The 16,822-nt window shown below is 41.8% G+C and overlaps 3 protein-coding genes across 7 annotated transcripts in view; all 3 read right to left on the bottom strand.

The window, feature by feature from the left end:
- Nucleotides 1-16,822, bottom strand: part of LOC131286106 (modifier of mdg4-like) — a 51,978-nt gene that overhangs the window by 2,190 nt on the left and 32,966 nt on the right. The window contains exons 4-6 of one of the 5 annotated variants that reach the window (XM_058314986.1): nt 14,681-14,816; nt 14,538-14,607; nt 8,864-9,016 (exon numbers count right to left, since the gene is read on the bottom strand). The exons of 1 other annotated variant lie outside the window; for it this stretch is intronic. In XM_058314986.1, the coding sequence (XP_058170969.1) occupies nt 8,879-9,016; nt 14,538-14,607; nt 14,681-14,816 (344 nt within the window). In that variant the 3' untranslated portion in view covers nt 8,864-8,878. Of the gene's footprint in view, nt 1-6,281; nt 6,804-7,631; nt 7,834-7,897; nt 8,031-8,863; nt 9,017-14,537; nt 14,608-14,680; nt 14,817-15,606; nt 15,835-15,898; nt 16,038-16,822 lie in introns of those variants that run through there. 3 more of the 5 variants (XM_058314991.1, XM_058314992.1, XM_058314978.1) reach the window with 3 other exon arrangements.
- On the bottom strand, nt 830-1,571 carry LOC131286109 (uncharacterized). The gene is made up of 3 exons (XM_058314997.1): nt 1,379-1,571; nt 1,117-1,291; nt 830-1,039 (listed from the first exon to the last, which is right to left on the bottom strand). Exons 1-3 carry the CDS (start codon nt 1,499-1,501, stop codon nt 903-905), a joined length of 435 nt encoding a protein of 144 aa, XP_058170980.1. The 5' UTR covers nt 1,502-1,571; the 3' UTR covers nt 830-902.
- On the bottom strand, nt 4,574-5,102 carry LOC131286111 (uncharacterized). Its single transcript, XM_058314998.1, has 2 exons — nt 4,957-5,102; nt 4,574-4,831 (listed from the first exon to the last, which is right to left on the bottom strand). The coding sequence occupies exons 1-2, from the start codon at nt 5,090-5,092 to the stop codon at nt 4,659-4,661; spliced, it is 309 nt and encodes a 102-aa protein (XP_058170981.1). The 5' UTR covers nt 5,093-5,102; the 3' UTR covers nt 4,574-4,658.

Below are 16,822 nucleotides of genomic sequence, written 5' to 3'. Positions count from 1 at the left end.
CAGTTGATCACGCAAAGTTTCAGAATTAATACCGTACTCCGACCACGCATCTGGTAGAAAGAATAAAGAAAAAAAAAAGTTTTAGTAGATTGCATGTTCGGGATGGTCGGTTGGTCATTGGACTCCGCGGCTGCAGTCATATGCTCACCGGTCATGCACTCAGTAAAAATCTCGTACTCTTGCATGGCTTTCCGCTTCGGTCCACGCGCGCATAAGCCGGAAAAGTTGTACCCATACATCGCACTGTCGCTGAAAATGTTGCCAAACTTCGACAACAGACTCGCATTGGGAGACATTTGCTCTCGAAGGAAGGCCACCTGGTAAAAAAACCGCCGACAAAGAAACTTGTCAAAATTAGAACCAAGAGGAAAACGGAGAAATCCACTCACATATTCGTCTCGTGCTCCGTCGTATTCCTTGACCATCGATTCCAGCACCTCTACCATTTCCTCACTTTCGATAGGAAAATTGATCCCACAGGACGAGATGAGTCCGAAGCATCCATTTGGTGAATGTTGAATACTATGTTTCACCGGTTCTCCTTCATGATGGCGTAGCTCCGGTTGTGAAGATAGTTGGAGGGAAAGGGATTGACTTTCGTCGTCTAAAAAAAGAATGAAAGATGCATAGAGAATTGTTAATCAAGGAATTTTGAAGGTTGAATTAAATTCCCAATGAAAGTCCAAACAAAAAAAAAAAAAGATTTAAAATATTGTTATTTTATTTTGCCTTCTTTGAATTCACATATGAAGAAAATTTCAAAACCATGTTTTACAGTTACTGTGTTTTATAAAACAAAAAAAAAACGGAAACCACAAACCATTCCACGCAATGTGAATAGTAATGTAGTTGATTTTTTTCATCCTACTCTATTCCTTAACATTCCATGATCGGTGCAGTGCCTAAAATCTGTCGGTATTGCAGTGTTTCCGTTGCTTTTCACGCATCCTCAGCATACGTTTGCGGTTCCCGCACAGTGCAATCGCACCACGAATTGCGCGCATCCGAGCACCGGGAGGCAAAATGTTGTTCCATGCATCTAATAATCAAAGAGAAGAGAAGTAAAATACACTATTATCAGCAAATGGTACAACATGTGAAACCCGTCTGCTTTACCGTCGATGCAATCGGTGAAAATCATGTAATCTTTCATCGCGTTCTTTTTGGACCGCGTGTAATTGCAGTGGCCGGTGTAGTTGTAATCGTCTAGCGATTTGTCGGTAAACAGCTTCAGCAGGGCGAGCGATGGTTTTCGAGGGTTTTCCCGTATGCATTGTTGCAGCAGTTGTTTCTAAAACAACAAACAATAATACATATAATATCCGCAAATTGAACGAACCGCTAGTGTTCATCTCTTCGCTCGTTTAGTGACCCTTACGTATTTATTTCTTGCACTTTCCGAGTTCTGAATGACGTCTTCAAGCATTTCGATATCGGCCCCGGTTTCCAGTGGAAACTTAAGGACGAACTTTTGCGTGCCCTTTGAAAGCTCCAAGGACATGGAACGCTTAAATGATCTTGTTGCTTGAATTTTGCGTCCCTGTAAATATGGTGTAAATCGTAAGAAAGGTGTTTTTACATCTGAAAAGATGAAGGGAAAAAAAACCGAATTAGTAATGATTTGTAGATGACAGAAAACGACAATAACGATAAAAAAGTGAACACATTACAATGAAAAAGATTTTTTCCAATAAACCATCACATATTAATGAGGCGGGTTTCAATGCTTTATTTGTTATTTTTCATTAGCACTAATTTGCGTTTCAGTTCCCGTTCAATAATGTTCTTTGTTATGCCGTAACGCTTCCATGCATCTGAAAACAGAAAAGATGTTTGTTATTGCTATATCGTAGAATGAAATATAACAACTTTAAGTTGTAAAAACACATGCAACCTACCACGCATACAAGAAGTGAAAATATGGAATCTTCCGATGATCTTGACTCGATCATTTCTCGTGTTCCATTCCTGGTTCCATTCGAAGTTTATTAGAGCTTCGTTTTGAAAGCACAACGACAAACATTTCGACACGTTCATTTTCGATTCGTGCATTTGTGTGGCAAGAAATCGAACCTGTAATAGAATCAAAAAGATGTTAAACATCCTGCTGAAACTTACCCAGCACTTAATACCTACGTACTGATTCCGAACGTTTCTATTCATGACGACGGTGTGTTCCAAACGGATCACCTCCTGTTCGGTCCCTAGTGGAAAGTTGAAACCCGGCACCTGGCCGAGTTGCCGTCGTTGCCGTAACACCGTGCCACGATTGAGGGTTCGATCAAGCTCCAAGAGTTCCTGTTTCAATTTGCCGAGATCTTTAGCCCGTTTCGGTAAGTCTGTGGAGAGTGAAGGAAATGGTTCGTTATTGATCGTACGCTTGGTGAAGGATTAAGCGAGACCACATTTGGCAACCTTCGGAGAGCTTAAGATAATTGAGGATAAAGCACTGCATTCCAAGCTTGTCAGTTTTATTTTTTCTAGTGAAAAATTTCACTTCGTCGATTTTGGAATAAGCTGGCGTAACATGTTCTGGATCGTCTTCGAGCGCTGTTGGCGCTTGTATATGCTTTGCTTACGATGCTCGAGGGCTGCATCTAACGCTAGCTGCTGTTCATATAGTAAATTTCCCTTCGTTAATCCGTGCGACTGCCAGGCCTCTGAACGGACGTAATTAAATAAAAGAAGACAAACAGATACACAATTATTTTACATGTTGTATAAATGAATGTGCGATCAGTAATCATTACCTATCATGCATATGGTGAAAATATCATAGTCAGTCATTAGCTTCTTTCCCGCGTCAGCAGCTTCTTGCTTAATCAAGCAGTAGTTGTACAATGATAAATGGCTAAACAGGTGTTCGAAGCATTTCGAAACACCTTTATCTGGAGACTTCTTCGATGCGAGAAAGTTAATCTAAAAATATTCAAAAGTATTATCGTGTATGAAAGGGATCGATTGATTTCCACGACCTAGTCTAAACCATCTAACAATACTTACATACTGGGCACGCACGGTGGTATCGGTTTGAACAGCAAACTCTAGTCGTTCGATATCCTCCGGGCATGAGAGCGGAAAACGAAATCCGACAACTTCATTCTGGCTGCAATCCGGAACTATGGTATCTATGGGATAGGACGAAAGTTAAAAAAAAACTCAAAATAAATCAGACTATTATGAAAGAAAAACAACCGTGAACGTGAAAAACATAGGATAAAAAATACGCTGAAAAATATGTTTGTTCGAAAAGCAATACATTGAAGAAAATTTCAAGCAATTTCCCATTTCGATACGCTAAACAAGTAGTGCTTTATTAGAAAAGCCAATTAAAGATAATCACTCAGCGAAAAATTAATTTCATTACAAATAATTTCTCATTCTGTGGAATAATTCGTATATATAATATATACATGAGAAGAAGGAATCTGATGCCTTTGAAAAGGATCAACTGTTTGAATTGAATTAATCTGTCCTTTGCGTCCGATTATTCTGGTTCGCGGCACAGCGTCTACGGTTGATGGATAATACAGCACGGTGAAGTTCACGGGACAGTTGCTCCATATCGACCTTATGTTCCTGCCAGGCTTCTGCGAATGACAAGAGATAAGGCAGAGATTTTAAAACTCAATTCCATTAAAATGCAGTTCAACTTACCGAGCATGCACACGGTAAATATCTGATACTTATTCATCTGCTTTCTGGGCATCTTGCAGGTATCAGTCATCGGCCAGCTGTAGTTGAGCATTGCCTCGTCGGAGAAGAAGTTAGAAAAGCATTCATTAATGTCAGCGCTTAACGCTTTCCGGCACCGGAGAAATTCAACCTGTAATGAAGCACAACATCTCGGTTACTCTTGTGGACAACGAACAATGTACTTTGATCAGCCATCTGTTCGGTACGTACATATTGTTGCCGAATTTTTGGGTTTCGTTTCACCATCAGCTCTAAACGCTCGATATCTTCCTCGCACTGCAGCGGCATGGGGAACCCGCTGATGGTGAGCGGTTTGCGCGGATTGATACCCTGCAGCTCGAAAAATCGTATATCCATCGAGCGCAACATTTGCTTTATGGTGCGTATTTCGACGATGTTCGGATTTTGCGCAAACTTGAACCCTTTGCACAGCTCCCGGATTTGTTTCTTCCAATACGGCACTGACTCGGCTAGCTCTGGAAATGAAAACAACCAATTTCGTTAAAAAAATGTGTAGGAACAATCAAGACAATGGCCAATTAAATGTTCTATAAAAAAAGTTCTTTTTCTTGTAAACGATTTATTTATTACGGACACATGATAAATGTGAGATCATTTAAAAAACGAACAGAAGAAGGTTCCATCAGCAACTGAGTTTCTGATGATTATTTCTGATGTTTAAGTAATATCCAAGAATGAACCAACGATATCTGACATTTACCTGAAATGTAAAGCGAAAATAGTTATTAATAATATGAAAATAAATCAATTCACAGACCACACATGCTTCAAGAATATGTTTTACCAAGTTTAGCTGCTGATATGTCGTTATCAAAAAGAATAAGAACAAAAAACTTATTATAAACACATATTATTCGTACAATGCATTCCTTACACTATTTTGCATTTATTAATTGTAATAAATTTCAGTGTAGTCTATGTACTTAGTATTTAGCGAAACATCAAGGATCAGGGTCGATCAGATTCTTCTGCGATTTTTGAGACCCATACTGTCGCTCTCGATTCTTGCGTGCCCGGAAACTGCGCTGCCGCATGCGGTTGCGGCTGTACTTGATAGCTGCCGTCAGTTGGGTTTGAAGTGCCATGTCGTTCAAACCAGTCCGTTCAAATGCCTCTGCAGTATAGGAAAAAGATGAAAATAGCAGACGCAGTATAGGAAATGGTACAGGGTTAAATTATGTTTGGGAATAAAAACCAATCAAATGAAATTGTTATACAATTCAACAGGCTCAAACGTACCCAGGAAACAGTCGAAAAACACCGAATACGTTTTCATTGGGATTTTCGCACGGCCACTGGTGTTGGAGCCGTGAAAATTGTAGGCTGTCAGAGCTTCGTCGGAAAATACGTTCGATACGAACTGTTGCACCGTCATACTTTTGGGTTTGCGCTTTGATAAGAAGATTATCTGAAAAGAAACACACATTTCAAGTGTTACCGATAGTGGATGGCACCTACGTTTTACATGAAAATATTCGATGTAGTTTTTTATAAAATCTGATAAACTGTATGTATTTGGTCTAAGTTTGATAAAAGTGGTTTTTAAACTTACGTATTGAGAACGAATAGCTTCATCCGCATGGATCGCGTCTTCCAGACGTTCCACCTCGTTCCTTGTCTGCAATGGGAACGTAAATCCCTGCACTAACGGTCCACTATCATGGATGCTGAAGCCAGACGTCGCTACGATGCCTCTGTTTTCGACCGCGTTGGAAATCCTTTCCTTCCTTATGGGGGGCGTAGGGTGCAGAGGACTAACTCTAACATTTTCCTTCCTAGAGGGAAGTTTAGTCCGAACGAATGTACGACGTTTTTGTCCAGCTTGGGGGATTTCGAAAAAATATTATCAAACAAAAAAAGCTCATTGGTTAGGGAAAATTGATTGAAGCGAAATGACGATCCGTAAATCGAATCTAACGCACTGTGGTAACACATAAAAAATGTAATACAAACAAATTTCGTTTCGTTTTATTCGCAACTAAAAGTATTAGCTTATCGGAGCATGAAGATGGATGCGCCGTTTTCCCGGATAGGTCTTAGGATTCAACTATCTTTCCGTTTCATATGAGATGATCAAGAACCTAAAAGAAAAATAAAAACGATAAATGTTAGTAGGATGATCTCGATTTCGATTTTATGTAAGAATGAAAAAAGCATGTTTAATGATTTTTTCATTTAAGTTTCTACATAATGTGGGCAACCTGCAACGTTACGTTCTTACTTTCTCCTCCTTATGAACTTACCTCCATCTGTCCACTTCTGAAAATATAAAAAAAACGTGTAAGCAAATATTTGGTACGTAGCAACCGACAGGAGTATCTGCAAAGTAATGAATGTGAAATAAATCGTTATTGGATCTCCTCTTCACACCCTCGTCGCTTCATTTTATACTCTCCCTACGTTGTGTTTCTCGTCCAGTTTTTTATTCAGTTATAGAAATTGTATGCTATTAGCTCTATCTAAAAACTGCCATGCGCAACGTTCGATTTTAGTTCATTGTTTCATTTTTCTACCATACTATAAGATTCTATAAGATTATAATTTTTCTACCATACTATAAGATCAGTCCTACTGCTGCACGTTATGACGATCATCGAAGCAACCCTCACACATCCACTGCGAAGAAGCACAGGCCGAGCAGTAAGTAATAATTTTCATCAAATTCTTCTTATAGTTCGGATCAGGATTTCTCTGAATACAGTACACACAAAAACCTCGGACGCGCTTCCTCACTAAGTTCAACAGTGTATGGCCGTTTGAAAGTTGTTTCACTATATCGCAAGCATTAGGACGAGTGTTATCGCGCATCTTAACGGTATCAACATTCGGTTCAACCTGTCTGGTTGGTGGAATGCTGCTCGGGCCAGCAAGGGTACCCTTGTTCCTGGAGGCAGTTTCCATACGGTCGTAGTTATCCTTCGAAACGGGTGTGGTGGTCAGATGATACACTTTAGACGGAACTCCATCCCCTGTATCGATCTTTTTCCTTCGTAAAAGTGTCTGGCCGGGCTGGTCAGTTTTTCTGAACATCACCGTGATTTTTGGTTCCGGTTGATCGCGAGAATATCTCCATTTCCTTTGTTTTGCTGCGAACAATAGAAGACAGAAAAGAATTAACCCATGAGTATGTGCACGGAGCATGATTTATCAAACAGCTGCAATAGGTTCAGAAACAATTCCAAATAAACATTCAAATGGGACTAACGAGTACAAACATCGTAAGTAACATAAATTATTCGTTTACATTGTATTTATTCGTTTATTTTATTTTCTTCTGATGTTTCACGAGACGTAACCTGCAATTGTATAAAGAAAAAAGAGAATTTGAGTTAAAGCGGGTCACATAGAACAAATCTTTTAAAATAGAATTCAGTGGCATTCACTCACTTACATTAAATATCGGTAACGTAGCCGACAGCACCCGGCCATAGTTCTTCGGCTCGTGGTTGTGGGTCGCATCGATAACAAACAGATCTTTACCCTTGGTTTTCAGTGATGCGCGGCATTTCCGTTTCCGATACTCGGTGCAGCGCCAGTAGATGATGTTTGCCACGCCGTTGATGCTGGCCTTCGAGTAGCTGAAGCTTTCGTACACCAAGTTACCCCGCTGGTTGTAACCGTAGGCAGTACTGTCCACCCGCTGAGATTCCTCCCATTTGTTAGTTCTCTTGTACAGTCTTTTTGAACTTTCCAAATCTACAATGGAAATGAAAATGGTTGGCATTAGTAAAACGTTGGAAAAAGAAAATCGCATAGCATTGTCCATCAATGTGCGTACATCGCAATATTATTAGTGTTCATACACTTATTCTACATTAAACTATCCCCATCGTCAATAATGATTTATTTGTCTTAAATTAATGTTGAACCACAGCACAGTGTGTCTTACACGCAAGTGTCCTGCTTTGTTACTCCGTTTATTTGCTAGGCGTCCCTCTTCTTTCGTACGGGTGTTGTGACTGTTTCGTGGGCATACGGGACGACAGTTTTCGTTTAGTAAGCAACATGCGTAGCACCCCCCGTTTCCGTCGATCCATGTGGACCGGATGATTGTGGGAGGCATTGATGACGTTCAGTTTACCGCTCACGTTGTCCGTTTTTGCTCGCGCCCTGCAACTATTGAACCCGTGTTTAAAAACTTGACCATTCGAAGAGCATTGCTTAATATCGGTTTACTTACCCAAGTGGTTTGTAGTGTACGCAGCGGTACGAAGCCGTCCCACCTTTGATGCGGTCCCGGGCGTAGCGAAAGTTATCGATGCTCAACTGCAAACCACCGCGGGCCGTGACAATGTATTCGATTTTGTGCGAACCTAGTGCAATAGACAAGGCGAAATAGATAAGTTGCTTAGAAGGTTGGTCAGGAATTAAACCCTTTAAACCCCCCGTCTTTTTCTGACTACCAAATCGTTTTCAATAAATAAGGAACAGTTAACAGAGAATGGCCTTTATTTATTTGTTCGCAGGTTTCTTTCGGTGCTACCTTAATATACCACTCACGGAGCATCCACCCCGTGCTCGACGTCCAGTAACAATTGGGTGATTGTGCTCGGTTCTAACTATTTGAAAACGACGCACTCCCCGTTTGTCGTATTTTTTCTGCTCAATGATCCTTGCCTTACATCTGTGAATTAAGATAAATAGTATAAGTAGGGAGGAATAGCTCATAAAAAAAATAAATAAAGAGATCATTTGACCATCTGGTCCTATCCGGCCGTCAGACATACCTGAAGGATTTTGCTTTACTGCACCGCCAGCTGGACGAGGTTAAACGTTCCTTCTCCTTTTCAAACGTGTGGCCTTGGTAGACTAGCTGCATATGACCACGAGAGCTCGTCTTGAACGTCACACCTGGGTAAATGATAAAGAATAAATTATAAATAATAAATCCAACATATATTGAACAAACTGTTTGCATCGTCCTCAAGGTGATTCCTTGCTGACCAATTAGTGGTTAACTATTATTTGGCTATAGATCCTTTTCCCCATAAAACTTTTTTTCCAAAAGTTTGAATGCTGATTTAAAAAAAATCGTAATACACTTCATTCCGCTTATTCCGCGCGAACAGCGTTTGATACACTGTGATTTATTCATTGTCCTCGTATTGTTGACGTCGATTATCGTATCACTGCATCACTGCGGTATTGCCACAAAGACAAGTCAGTTCCGGTTCAATTTATTACGCCTGCCAATGGACTGTAGCTTTGTGCGCAAACTTTCCCGGGTGGATTTTAAATGGTGGCGTTCTTCTACCAACAATGGGGTATTCCTTGGTTCCATTTCGTTCATTACATGATTCTTCTTCTTCTTCGTCTGCGAGGATTTACACCAGTACGGCTGTTGAATCCAGCTTCCTGGGCCTTCGCCAGCTACTCTGGTGATGTAGACCTCTGTGGATTAAGGACCGGCAACTAAGGCCATATGCCCCGATTTTCTGAAAATGCTCCGACCTACGTAAGGCAGGAAGCCCTTTATGGTGAATCTAACTTGATGAGCAGCAATTGATTTTGTTTTGACCGCTCGTTAAATAAGACACGCTCGTTCTGTCATATGGACTGTTGTTTATAATCACGGGTTGAGAATTCACACGACCGTCGTTGGTCGACAGGCTTGCCAGCCATTTCCTGCTGGAAGCACGTCCTATGATCGTAGCCTTATACCGGGCTCACTCGGTGGTTGATGGATGCTTTTGGATTCTTTTCCTTTAAAACGAGATTCTATTAGCTACGATAAAGTCGTAAACTGCTTTCATTTTACATTGCTTCTTGTTCTTCCAGAATTTGATGAATTTATCCAACTTAATGTCCCGATTCTGCTCACGATTAATTGCATATTTACGACAGAAGAAAACCTTATGGGACGCGGTGTCTGGGGTATCACAAAGTTCACAATTTCCGTTAGGAGCACGTTTCATCTTGTGTAGCCAGAAGTTACCATAATCATGTCCTGCTATTAGTCTGTTCAGTGTTTTAATTGCCCTGGTGGAAAGGGACATTCTATAGTGCCACATTTTCCTATCAATACAATTTTGGAAGCGCTGAAATTTCTTTCCTTTTGTAGCACATGCTTCGCGGTACCACTGATTCGCTTCCGAGCGCATTCTGGATTCTAGCCTTTGGATCACATCCTTGAGTCTTATTTTGTTGCATATGGTATTCTGGCTTGTAGTGCCTAGTTTGGCTAGGTGATCGGCCTGTTCATTGCCAGGAATACCGATATGACTTGGGATCCATTGAATTTTCGCGTCTAATTCCAAGCAGGTGTGAGTGATGTTGCTTATGAGTTCATCCATGAAGAGATCTTCACTAGCTTTCAGGAGTATATGACAAGAAGACATACTATCAGTATAAATGATAGGCCCCTTAAGGCTTCTCATCTTGGCGAGGTGTAGTGCCTTGTCAATGGCTAGCAGTTCCACTGTGCATATCGATGTAGCGTTCTTCACTTTGAAGCTGAACTCCTCTTGTCCCGTCGCTCGGTCCTTAATTACAATCCCAATACCACAGCCATGCTCAGTGATGCTTCCATCAGTGAAGATTGATGGACTATCCTCCAGCGTTTGCATCATGGTCCTGCATATCTGTCTTAGGGTTTCTGGGTTCGTACTGTTCTTGCTACCCTCCAACCCTGGGATTGATAGGCTGATTCCCTCCTTTCTAACACCGTTCGTGGCATCGTTATAGCTGTATTTTGTTACTATATCCAGACTCTCATTGTTATCAACGTATGCCCTGTGTTGTGGCGACGATTTGTTGGATATACTGAGGATTTGGAAGCTGGCGAGTGTTGATCTACTTATTTTCGCATGGGCCAAGGTCTTCGCGAGCTCCTTTGCTACTAAGTACTCGCGTCTAATTTCAAAAGGAATCTCGGAAGCAATTGCCATCAAAGTATTGATCGGTGTGGTTTTGGAGCAACCAGTGACCTTTCTTAGGGATTGGTTAATTACAGTGTTGACAGATGCAATTTTATTTTTGTTTGCTCTACTGGTGCAGGCGATGCCATATTCTAGAGTGCCTCTGATAAGTGCTCTATGAAGTTGCAAGGCCCTTTCCGGATGGACCGAATGACTTTTATTGCATAAGCACTTAACGATGTTCAGTCGCTTACTTGCTTTTTCCTTGAGAGCTTCAATGTGTTCATGGAATTTTAATTTTTGGTCGAACACCACACCCAGAAACTTGTGCTGGGTGTTAATTTGCACCGCTGAGTTGTTTATTCTAATTCTCAAGCCAGGATCGTAATTTGGGAAAACCATCGCACAGCATTTGTCTATGTTGACCACAAGGTTTAGCTCGTCTAGGTGGTCCTTGAGCCTGTTGACCGATGCCTGCAGTTTCGCTGTTACCGCTTGTATCGATTGGCCTGAGTGGATAATGGCAAAATCGTCAGCGAATTGGATTACCTCTCCATTCGGAGAGTGGCATTGGCTTGTGTAAATGTTAAAAAGCGTTGGGGACATGATGTCTCCCTGTGGAAGACCGACGGACACAGTTCTTCTCAGGGTTTTCCCATTGACGCACATTTCGATTGTCCGGTTCTGAAGAAAGGCTCTAATCCATCGCACTGCCTCTGGAGGGATCAAGTAGGCTTGGAGGATTCGGAGTAGCTTGCATATTGCGACACTGTTGTATGCATTTTTAAGGTCAATAAAAATGATACCAGTGATCTTTCTTTTGGCGTTATTTAAGCAAACTTGGTTCACTAGGATGTTGGTGGCCAAAGTAGTCGCGCAGTTTCTCCTGAATCCCACGGAAGTGTCCGGGAAAAAACGGTATTTCTCCATTGTGTCCAATATGATTTTATGCACTTCCGTGTTTGCCGCCTTAATTATGGTGGGGAGTAGCGAAATTGGTCTTAGGTTTCGGACGTCGTTGGGGTCTTTTCCAGGTTTGGGGATGGCCACGATCTTAATTGTCCTCAATACCTTTGGAATCCTGCCCTGTGCCCACATTCTGTTGAGGTCCTTTATGAGCATCAGGGTGGTGTCGTCGTTTAATTGCCTCAGAATCTCATAGCTTATTTTATCGTAGCCTGGCGCGGTGTTCTTTTTTTTTGTGACAATGAGGCGCCATTTCTTCAGGTTCAGGAAATCTCCCGCTCCCGTAGAGTCATGGGCTTGTAAGCTCACATCGGACGTTTTCCTGCCGGTGGGGAAGTTTATTTTTAGAAATTCCTTAGCCATCGCTTCATCGCTCATTATGGGATTCTCCTGGTGGTGACCGGGGCGTCCCTTCACCCTGTTGACAATTTTCCATAAGGCATGGGGTTTGGTTTGCGGGGTGACGTCATCCACTGCTTTCCCTAGGCTGTCATCTTTGCCCTTCTTTTTCAAAAATCTAAATCTAGCAGTTTGTTTTTTTAGGTTTATGTGGTTAAGCAAGGTCTTATGTCTGTTGTATTTTCGTCGGGCTTCATTTTTTTCCTCCCAAGCCCGGTTAGTCTCATCGTTCCACCAGGCTTTGGCCACGTACTTGGAGGTACGACGATTTCCTTTTATTATTCCCGTGACATCCTTGCAGATAAGGCTGATGGCAGCGTCCTGGTTGTAAGACAGTTGACCCACCTCGCTCAGGATTTTGCTCTTTTTATAGGTGACCCACTTTTTCCTATGCACAGCCAGCTGGGTTTCAATCGTAATTGCCCTGTGATCGCTCGTGCCGATGTGTAAATCCTCCACCCTTCTGGTGGTATAGGGCAGGATGTCGCACGAACACGCCATCACGTCGATTGCCGTATTCCGTTGGCTGGTGTTGGTAGGGATGTATGTGGCCTCCTTGTTGGTCACTATGGCAAGGTCATGTTCGTCCATACACTCGAGTAGTTGCCTTCCTCTACTATCTGTAGGCTGGTCGCCCCAATAGCTATGATGTGCGTTAAAATCACCTGTAATGATGATCTTTCGGTGCTGGCTCAGATTGGAGCACAGCTCTTCCATCACAGCTTTAAAAACTGCTAGCGGAGTTTTGGGAGTGACATAGGATGAGGAGATCACCAGATTTAACTTTGGTAAGCACACGGCTGTGGTCTGCACATAACACGACATCGCATGGCTGGTGATTCTGCTTGCCTCGAGGCTTTTGTGTACCGCAATGGCAGTACCGCCGTAACCGTCCTCCCTATCATCCCGAAATAATTGGAAGCAGTTTAATCTAACATTGGCGTCTTTCTTTAACCACGTTTCTTGAATGCAAAATATGTCAATGTTCTCGTCTGTTGCAATTCTTTCCAGCTCGCCTACGTTGTTTCGCAGACTCTGCACGTTACATTGTAGGATTTTTATTTTCCTCTCTTTACCATCCATCACTTGCATGGGAATGGTGCAGAGCGAACCGAAAAGCTTGGTTTCCATAATTAATTATTTTTTATACTTTAAATTTCATAGTCACTCGAAAAATTTTACCCGCTCGGCAGCGGATAATGATCTCAGAGCCATTTTTACTCCGTCCTTGTTTTGTATGATAAGTTCCTCTATTTGCGTTGGTGTGTCTTCCGACACGTCCATGCCCTTTGTGTTTGTCTTTTCGTTAGTTGATGAGGATTCCCCCTCATCGCAGCGTTCGGTAGTATCGGTGTTTATTTGAATTTTGTCTGTCTGAATGTCGATTTTTTTTGGTTGGGTCACCTGCTCAGGCAGGCTGACCATTTCTTCTTTATAGTTTTTAGTAATCCTTTTCGTGTTTGTTTCGTTTCGTGTTGTGCCCTTTGTCGCTTGGGCGAAGCTTTGGTCTGTAGTAGTGAAAATCCTTGGGACAGTGGGGCACTGCATCCTGCGAATTTTTCTTGCTTCAGCGTAAGTAACGCGGTCCAAGGTTTTAATCTTTTGTATCTCTACCTCGTCGAGGTATGTTGGACACTCTTTGTTGAGAGTGTGGTGGTTGCCTGAGCATGACACGCATTTAATAAAGGGACACTCACCTTCGTGTTCCGGCATACTACAGTTTGCGCACACGCGGTCGCCTCTACACCATTTCTTGGTGTGCCCAATTTTTAAACAAGTGGAGCACCGCATGGGTTTGGGGATATAGACGTCCACGAGGACGGGGTACAAGCCGAAATCGACGGACCGGGGGATTACCGTTGTCTGGAAGGTAATAATCGCCGTTCTAGTGTTAACGATCTCATCACCTGCTTTTCTTTTCATAATGACAACCTCGGACACTTTTTGTTCCTTCAAGCCGGCGAGGATTTCTCCCTCCGACATGAATTCTATGTCCGGGCATCGTATAACTCCCTTGCACGTGTTCAAAGTGGGGTGGTCAATCACCTTTACGGCTATGCCACATGGCTCGGGGATCTTCTTGATTGTCTTAGCTTTCTGTGCTAGCTTCTCGTTTTTTGTTCTTATTAAAAGCTTGCCATCCCTGAGCCTAGTGACATGCTCCGGTTTGCCTCCCATTGCATTCTCGAGGACCTTGTTCAGTAGAAAGGGATTTACCCGGCTTAAATCACGTCCGTCGGTAATCGATTCCATGACCAAAAATTTTTCTTCAGCCGTGATGCTGGTTGCTACTTTTGGCGCTGCATTTCTGTTTTTTTTTTCGTTTCGGTTCAATCGTGTCGCTCAATGCTCCAAAATAATTGCTGAGGGGTATCCCCCCTCCAGGGTCATTGACCCCCATCCTCGCTAGCTTGCACTACTTTAAAACTTCCTTTTTTTTCCTTCTTGCTTCAAAAAAGGTAAAAGGGATTGAGAAAGTCACTGAACTATAAAACTTATCACTCTTTTCAACGTCCAGGCAAAAAGTCACCAACTGACAAATCAAAAAACACGTGTGAATCCGTCAGAAACCAACTGTCGAATGTTCATTACATGATTGTGCAGCTTGTTGCTGATCATAACAACACGTTCACGATGACTAAGAGAAGTTTTCACAAATGCCTGGCATCTAAAAAATCGAAATGTTTATGTTTGTATCGGGTTTTCGTATTGGATAATGTGCGGAGGAGAGCTATACTCACCCAAATTGTTTTTCCATCGTGCAGTTCCAGACATCCATACCAGCCACCTGCTTTCCCTTGTTAAACAGCTGACCGTTCACCATAAGTTGGAGCTGCGCATTTTTGTTCAAAATGAAAATGGCTCGTTTTTCGTTAGCTAAAACAAAATCGTCAATTCACCGGTTAATAATATGTAATTGAATTTTTTTAATAATAATTATTTCATCCACTAAACTGTGGGTCGATGCAAAAACGAATATTACTATAAAGGAAAGGGTATGGTGTTGCGATGTTGTGAGCATATCTTTATTTTAATCCTATCTCACATCGACGTGCGGGAAATGGCCATCAAGGCTTAGGTCGTCGTTAATCAAAACGAGATCAATGAAATAAGGTTAATGAGTAACCTTTTTCGTACATCGCATTTTTTAAATATTATTTTTTATCAATCTTCGCAACTGTTTTTCTTGATTCCGTTCTTCCAGGAGCTTTCGTTGAGCACCACGTTTCCGCCGTTCCGTAATCCGTCCGTGGTTGTGAGTACCGCGTAAGACGTAGGACTTAGCATTTTGATAACAAGTAACGGCCGCCTTACATCTGTAAGAAGATTTACCAGATGATGTAAGTGTTAGAAAAACATTCAACTGTTATATATGCTACCGACCTACCCTAAAGGCTTCGCCTGACAGCGCTTCCAAAAGGTCACATTTTCACGTTCAGTCTGTTTGGTGTACGGAAAATCATTTATCAGCAACTGCACACCACGGCTAGACGCTTTGTATATCAATCTATTCTTATAAGTTAAAACAGGTCGATTTCCTAAAATAAGAAAATAATGTAATTAAATGCACTTCCGCTACCGGGAACATTAAAATTTGTTTTGAATTTGGGATGCTGTCTAGAAAATCAGCGTTTAACGAGTCCTTGGGTGATGAATTACGTTTTCATTTTTATTGGCCATTCAGTCTGTCCTAAACGGTCACCTCTACTCTAAATTTTCCTGTTTAATTATATGCTCATTCTGCCGTTTCATATCCTCTATTAATTTTGCTCGGACGCCCGGTTTCCGTCGTGCGGTCACAATGGGATGATTGTGGAACCCCCTGACCACCACCCTCTCTCGCGCTGTATCATAAGTTGGCGGCATGCGAAACGTTGAGGCTCTTGCGGTACACCTTTACGCAAATTGAACGATGTTAGTTAACATGATCTCTTAACCGCTTACCAGATTGCTCTCACCTGAACACCTTCGCTTGCGTGCATGACCAAAACGAGCTTCGCTTCCGTGATTTGTCCTTCGTGAACAGAAACCCATCCACACATAGCTGGACAGCTCCCCGCTTCGTCTGTACATAAGTGATGTCCTTTGATCCACTGTCTGAAAGTTACAAATGGAAAGAATTGATTTATTACAGTTAATGTATACTTTCGACATGTTATGGGTACAATTTCGGATTCGCACTCAATCTTGTCTAGTTATCTCTAACAGTAGCTGTAAGCAGAGTTTGTAGTCGTGATTAACTTTCTTTTTTTTTTAATAATAGTTCCTGACCTTCTTTTGTATATCTATAAAACTGATCTTCTTGATCACTTGATAATTTGATGATAAACTTGATTCACACCATTCACGATTCCAGCTGGTCGGGCGATATGTTGGCCATGTGCTCTAGTTGCTGTAAATGGCGTTGTTCGAGCAACTTTTTCAGTTCACCGTGCTTACGTCGCTCGCTAATTACTGGATGGTTGTGGATGCTCATAAGAGAAACTATACCATCGCCATTTAAACGGTTCGTTGTAGCTCTGGCCATGCAGCTGGAATGGAAATAGAAACTGATGACGTTACATTGTTTGCTTATATATAGACATATATAAGTTAAGACTTACCCCAATGCTTTGAATTGCACACAGCGCCAGCGGATGGAGCGATTGCGGACACGTTGCCTGGTATACGTTTGACCGTCGATCTTAAGCTGTGGCGCTCCACGTTTACTCTTTACGTACTGGATATCTAATGAATTAAGATCTGCAAAAGGAAACCACAACAAAAATAATAGATTTACTGCTAACATAAAATACTTGTAAAGAAAATAAAAATAAGGAATAAATATAGGTATAAAATAATAAGCAGTTTATCTATACACCATGAAAGTAATACAAAACTTT

This window comes from Anopheles ziemanni, chromosome 3 (assembly GCF_943734765.1).
Source record: "Anopheles ziemanni chromosome 3, idAnoZiCoDA_A2_x.2, whole genome shotgun sequence".
Classification (NCBI taxonomy): Eukaryota; Metazoa; Arthropoda; class Insecta; order Diptera; family Culicidae; genus Anopheles; species Anopheles ziemanni.
The sequence above is the reverse complement of the archived record's forward strand: the minus strand, read 5'-3'. Positions and strand labels throughout refer to the sequence as shown.

Bases quoted from the DNA above. Each gene is read 5' to 3' on its own strand.
- LOC131286109 (XM_058314997.1), bottom strand. From the start codon at position 1,501: ATGTCCTTGGAGCTTTCAAAGGGCACGCAAAAGTTCGTCCTTAAGTTT. The intron at 1,292-1,378 runs GTAAGGGTCACT...TTGTTGTTTTAG, and splicing joins AAAGTGCAAGAAATAAATAC to AAACAACTGCTGCAACAATG. The intron at 1,040-1,116 runs GTAAAGCAGACG...TTTGATTATTAG, and splicing joins TTTCACCGATTGCATCGACG to ATGCATGGAACAACATTTTG.
- LOC131286111 (XM_058314998.1), bottom strand. From the start codon at position 5,092: ATGACGGTGCAACAGTTCGTATCGAACGTATTTTCCGACGAAGCTCTG. The intron at 4,832-4,956 runs GTACGTTTGAGC...CCTATACTGCAG, and splicing joins GTTTTTCGACTGTTTCCTGG to AGGCATTTGAACGGACTGGT.